The sequence below is a fragment of the Ursus maritimus genome, unplaced genomic scaffold, assembly GCF_017311325.1.
Source record: "Ursus maritimus isolate PB19 unplaced genomic scaffold, ASM1731132v1 scaffold_16, whole genome shotgun sequence".
In the NCBI taxonomy this organism is placed as follows: Eukaryota; Metazoa; Chordata; class Mammalia; order Carnivora; family Ursidae; genus Ursus; species Ursus maritimus.
Genome location: NW_024424008.1, coordinates 39785979 through 39792723, shown reverse-complemented (window position 1 = coordinate 39792723; position 6745 = coordinate 39785979). Strand labels below are relative to the sequence as shown.

The 6745-nt window shown below is 36.8% G+C and overlaps 1 protein-coding gene across 2 annotated transcripts in view; it reads right to left on the bottom strand.

Moving 5' to 3' along the window:
• Positions 1 to 6745, bottom strand: part of ARHGAP32 (Rho GTPase activating protein 32) — a 177042-nt gene that overhangs the window by 108513 nt on the left and 61784 nt on the right. For both annotated transcript variants that reach the window (XM_040631035.1, XM_040631037.1), the window contains one exon: positions 815 to 901. In XM_040631035.1, coding sequence (XP_040486969.1) covers positions 815 to 901 — 87 coding nt within the window. The remainder of the gene's footprint in view (positions 1 to 814; positions 902 to 6745) is intronic.

Genomic DNA, 6745 nt, shown 5'->3' with positions numbered 1-6745 from the left:
AAAGCTAAAAACTTCACACAAAAGAAAGTTTTCTCAAAAACAATTATTTTACAATCACTAACTCAAAACTAGACATAAGGCTTAATGAAAGTGAAGTAAGCAAAGAAACTAAACTACTTAGTTGGTGGAGGAAATAATCAATGCTACAAATGACCTACTTCAAATCTCATTAAGAGAAGTCACGGTAATTTAGCCTCACAAAAGTTCTAACACTAAGTGTCAGGAAACAGTCCCCTTCTAAAACATACACACACTACATTCACTACAGTGAAACTTCCTGCCTGGTAGAAAAGTAGTATCTCAGGCAGAGACAAGTGAAACTTAGTTTGCTCTTTTACTGTAATAGGTGACCAGTAGCTGATTCATTTAAACTTTTCATCAATAAAAGATGTATTTCCTTTACTCTTACAAGAAGAGTTTTCATTTAAGCTTGTAAATTAAATATCTGTAGGACTGATTCTATTAATTGTTTCAACTCTGAGTACGTGCAGAATTGCCAGCACGACTAGGAGAAAGAATAAAACGAAACATCTGTGTTACCATAGTCACTGTTATTTGTCCACAAATGTCTAAAGCCTTAAAAACTTTCTAAAAATGCAGACAGAAGATATGCAAGTTACAACACTAAACTGTGCATTCCATGTAATTTTGTATGAACACATTTATTTCTTTTTTAAAGGATAACATTTATTTTCTTAACAAATGCTCATGCATAGTCCAATTTCATTTCAACATCATACAAGTATCTTTCTGTGAATTCTATCAGGCGCCATAAAGAATGCATCAAAAGGAATCTACGTATCCACAAAATTACCTGACAAGCAATGTGCACGAGGTAGACCAGCTCTTTAGATTCACAGCCATTTTTCGTTACTTCGTTCTGTTCTTCTGAAAGTGAAAGCTATGTCAAAAAAAGGCGGGGAGGGGGGGCAGAAGAGAGGGAAAGTCATGATTAATGAGTAAGAATAAACGAGGCATTCAGTAATACTTAAACCCTCACATCAACTCACTGTAAGATATGACTTTCAATGGAACTCTATAGCTTCTGAAGATAAAACAGAATTCAGGATGTTTTTAAAAATATATTTCTAAGTATTGTCTTCATAGTTTAAAGTAGCACAACTGCATAAGAGCAGTAAATAAAATACATTCATTCAAGAGAAGGTCTTCACTTAATTTATTTAGCACATATGTGGAAAGAAAGCAGTAAGGTGGGCACTGAGAGACAGCATGAGCAAGTGGTTAAAAGAAAGTTCAGGTTCCATTCCAGAGACTGGAAATTGGCTTCCCAGAGAGCAGGCTGGGCCTGCAGATGTGTGTCACTTCAGACTTATCACGTATATCTGCACACAAGATTTTATTTTATTTTTACCTAAACCAGCAGCAACAATTTAGAAACAGAGTCGTTTCAAATGAAAAATACAGATTTCTGGCTTCTATTGAAAGATCAGAAAATCTAAAATATTGGACCCATATTCTCACATGAGCAACAACTGGATGGAACTAAAAAGTGACCCAACTTTTTAAATGAGGCATGTATCCTGCGAAAGACTTTGCCACCAGTATCTAAGCTGAATGGTAACTGTCATTCATCATGCTGCTTGCTTTGTTATTTTTTCATGCACTACTCTCTTCTTGCATTTGTATTAGATATCTTCCCCACCCAGCGATATGAATTTGCAAATTCTGCTCTAGAGACAGACAGCTCTGAGTTCAAAAGTGTCACTAACTAGCTGTATAATATTGACCTACCTACTTAACCTCTCATTGGGAAAATGAGAATGATTAACAATACCTATTCTCAAGTTTGTGAGTATCAAATGAGATAATGCATTTAAAGTGTTCACCAAGATGCCTACTACTCATAAGTACTTAGCATTACTATCATTAGAGTTAATATTATAAAAAAGAAAACACATATTCTCTATTTTTTTAATAAAGATTTTATTTATTTATTTGACAGAGAGAGAGACAGCCAGAGAGAGAGGGAACACAAGCAGGGGGAGTGGGAGAGGAAGAAGCAGGCTCCCAGTGGAGGAGCCTGATGTGGGGCTCGATCCCAGAACGTCAGGATCACGCCCTGAGCCGAAGGCAGATGCTTAACGACTGAGACACCCAGGCGCTCCACATATTCTCTATTTTTGAGAGCAGTATCACTGAAGTATTTTTAAAAACTCTAGTATTAAGCAGAAGTTCACAAGATAATGATCATTCTCACACCAGCTAAAATAAGACAGGTTAACTACAAAATCATACTTTTAAAAAAAGAATTAGGGGTAAGAAAAAATCTAAATGAACTAAAAAGCTGAAGTGCCGAGACATTCATGAGATAGAAGAGACTTACAGACATGCTCAGAAGCCTGGTAAAGCTGCAGAAGGATAAAGAACTGGCACTAGGCAGGATAAGGAGAAATCGCCAAACCCTGAAGACTGCATGTGGACTGGAGTAATGAATGAAAATTCCAAGGGAAACCTGCAGCAAAAAGTCAACACCCACCGGACCCCAGGTTATAGGGTTAGTGCACCAGAGGCTGGGGGAAGAACAGGAGCACAGAGAGAGATGAGAAGTGTGCGGCGTCTCCCCGAGCATGCTGTAACTAACCACTGTAGATGGGGAGCAGGGAGGGAAAGTTCAGAGAGCACCTTCTGAGGCATTCAAGATACTCAACAACTGAAGGCTGGAGGTGGCACAGAAAAGCCAGGAGAAACCCCTGGAGGCAACCAGGACTTCAGAGAGTGAGAAGCTGCCCTACACCAAGGTTCATGGTAGAGTAGACAGAAGAGAGCTCTCTGCTGGCACAGGAGATTGGGGAAAGGACTGGAGAACAAAGAGAACTAGCAACCAGGCAGCAAAAAAGAGACAGAAAAAGAGCACATGCTCTCCTTCAGTTCAGAAAACTGGTGGCTCAGAAGTAAAGCACAAAGAGATCTTGTAGTCTCACCAATTTTCAATTCCCCTCAATGGAGGGGGAAAAAAACAACTCCTGAACATCCAAACCACAAGGAAGAGGATAACATTTTAAAATGGCCATAACTACAAAAGAAATAAAGACTAGAAATAAAATCAACCTTCCTAAAAAGAACTAGAGCAGAGGGGAGAGTGAGGAAGAGGAGAAGAAACTTCCCCCAAAAGATGGGTGGGGAGAACTTAACAGAAAAGAAGCATGATCAAATGGTGTCAATAAAATGGCAGGGCAGGCAACTCCAAACTCCATTCCCTTCATAGAAACAAGCAAAAACAAGCAAAAACTCTCGCAACCAACTTTCTCTGTAATCTAGAAGAGAGTAGATGGTTTGCAATCATCATGAGAACAACGAATCAAGAAAAAAGCCAACTTGTAACTTGCAGGAAAGCTTTGTGGTGTTTTTACCCACCCTTGCTCTTCCCCTCCCCATCTCAGCAGCACTCCTGTAGATAGTAGCCCTCGCTCCCCAGGGTGGGACCCTCCTCCTTGCATCCGGAAGGAGCAGAGACATCATTAACAAACTATTGCATCTGTCTGTTCTCATCAGTCTGTCTGGCAGTTACATGAAGGGTTGACACAAGGAACACATCTCTTTTTCACCTAAATTGGAATTCCCCTGGGGATTTTAAAAAAGCAGCATTGCTAAAATATTGTAAAGTGAACTAAAAGTCTCAGTCATCTGAAGCAAAAGATTATAGCTAAGACATAAAAGAGACAGCTTAACGCCCAGGAGAAAGACCTGGGGAGAGAGGTTCCTCAGGAAATGTGAGCATTCAGAAGTGTCCGTGTATGCTGGGGCATAGAGAAAGCCACGAATATGTTCAGGGTAGGACACATGCACAAAACACGTAAGGATTTCCCAAGCTTTTACCTCTACTGTCCAGGCTAAGACAGAGCTGTAAAGAGCCTGGTTAATTGTTGAATGAGTCTCTCAACACAAAGGAAATGTGTAAAGACTGGCTTATTATTTATTTTCTTTATTTTTTATTTTTAGTTCATGGCATTCAAGGAATTCCCTAACAAAACACTATCTGAACACAAGTAAAAGAAGAGACGTCAGTGAGCACATAGGATATGGAACACAATCTTCAAAAACAGTCTGGAAAAGTCACTAAAAACACAGACTGCAGCCCTCGGGATCAAAAACAGCAAACTCGTGGTAAGGGATAGAATCTGAGTTCTACGGTTACTACATTATAGTATCCAAATGTCTAGTATGCAACAACAACAACAAAACTCACAAAATATACAAAGAAACAGGAACACATGGGTCATTCACTAGAAAAAATAGTAATAAACCAACAGAAGCAATCCCTGAGAAATTCAGATATAGGACGTAACAGATCTTAAACGTACTATATAGAACACACTCGAAGAGTTCAAACAACTAAAGGAAACCTGAAAAACAATGTATATATAAATGAAAATATCAGTGAAGAGAAAGAAAGTAAAAAAGGGAAGAAAAAAAATTAGGGGAATGACTAAAAATTCTAACTAAAATTATCTAGTCAGAAAAGCAAAAAGAAAAAGAAATGAAAAACAATGAAGAAAAACTACAGAACTTACAGGATACATTAAGTGTAACAATACATGCATTATTGGAGTCCCAAAAGAAGAAGGAGAAAAAGGGGCAGAAAGTGTATCTAAAGAAATAACGGCTGAACATTTCCCCAATTTGAGAAGAGATATGGATATCCAGGTATGTGAAGCTCAAACATACTGAACCGAAAGAGGATTTGACCATGACACATTATAATCAGTCAAAAATCAAACAAAAAGAATTTCAAAAGCAGCAAGAGAAAAGAGACTTTTACATACAAAGGAATCCCTGTAATAGCATTATCAGCAGATTTTTCAGCAGTTTTGCAGACCGCGAGAGAGTGGGATGATATGTTGAAAGTACTGAAAGAAGAAAACTGACGAACAAGAATACTATACTTGACAAGCTGCCCATCAGAAATGAAGGAGAGATACTTTCCCAAACAAGTAACAGCAGAGAGTGTTCACTGCTATACCTGCATTATAAGAAATTCTAAAGAGAGCTCTTCAAGCTGAAATGAAAAGGTACTAATTAACAAGGTAAAAACATAAACATATAAAATTCAAGAATAAAGGTAAATGCATAGTCAAATTCAAAATTCTCTTTTATTGAAAGAGTAATATATAAATCACTTTTACCTCTAATATAAAAGTTGAGAGGCAAATTAAAAATAATTATAGCTACAATAGTTTTTAAATAAATAACAAATAGAAAAAGATATAAGTTGTAATAACAATAACATAAAGTGCGAGCCAAAGAAAAGAACAGTTTTTCTATGCAATCCAACTTAGGTTCTTATCAGCTTAAAACAGGATATATGATATTTTATGTAAACTCCATAGTAATCACAAAGAAAAAGCCTAGAGTAGATACAGGGAAGGAAGAAGAAAAGAAGCAAAGTATAATGCCATAACTACTCATCAGATCACCAAGGAAGACAACAAGAGTAAGAAGATAACAAAGGAAATACAGATAAACAATTAACAAAATGTCCTGAACTATCAATAACTATTTTTTTGTATTAGTTGATTTATTTAGAACAAAATCTGTAAGGTCAAAGTCAATAAGATCAAGGTTATAAGCTTGATGAGCAAATTCTATACCCATGAGAAACTGTTCATAACTTTAAATGAGCAGTTATCTGTATGAAACGTTCTAAACAAACGCAGTCTCCTAAAACAAGCTTAACAGAAATTGCAGTCATTTCAGAGGATGTCAGTGTAAACTTTGTTAAAGCAGAATATCACAGCAGAACTTCTTACAATCTAGTCAGAAATCAATTTCATGATAAAATAATTAGTAGAGATTTAGATTTGAGACAAGTCTTTATCCTTCCTAACTACTGTTCTCTGTATGTTGTGGCTTGACAGTTAAATACACTTTGCTATTCTTCATTACAATAACAAAGTAAAAGTACCCTTGATGCTTTATATTAGCAAAATTCTTTGTGTCATTAACCTTTTCCCCTAGAGATTTCTCATTTAGAACTACTATGATTTGTGAGTCAATTTTTCTTTTAAATTTAGGCTTTTTAAAAATTAAGGCTGAATGAAAGTAGTTAGGGCTTCTCCTCTTCTATTTCTGGACCAATGTCCAGTTAAAACCAGCCAGGGAAAATGATTCCCTCTTTCTCTTAGAGATATGCAAGACAATCTCACCCCTCGTCCCTTCCAACTACTTCATTCCTCATCTCTACGTCCTATTCCTAGTTCACTAACCAAAGGACCGAATTCCCAAGTCTAACTGTTGATTTATTTCACACACATAATTTCTTTAATTCCAGTAAATTAACATAGTGTTATATTAATTTCAGGTGTACAATACAGTGATTCAACAATTCCATATATTACTCAGTGCTCATCAAGACAAGTATACTCTTAATTCCCTTCACCTACCTCATCCACCCACCCCCACCTCACCTCTGGTGACCATTGATTTGTTCTCTTACTTAAGAATTTGCTTTTTGCTTTGTCTCTTTTTTTTTTCTTCCTTGTTCTTTTGTCTACGTTCCAGGTACGAGTGAAATCATATCATAGAATTAGAATTGTTTGCATTTCTGTAGTGTCAGTTATTTCTCCTTTTTCATTTCTGATTTTGTTTATTTGAAGTCCTCTCTTTTTTTTCCTCCTGAATGACAGCCTTGCTGGATAGCATATTCTTGGCTGCATTTTCTCCTTTCATCACTTTGATTATATCATACCACTCCCTTCTGGCCTGCAAAGTTCCTGCTGAAAAATCC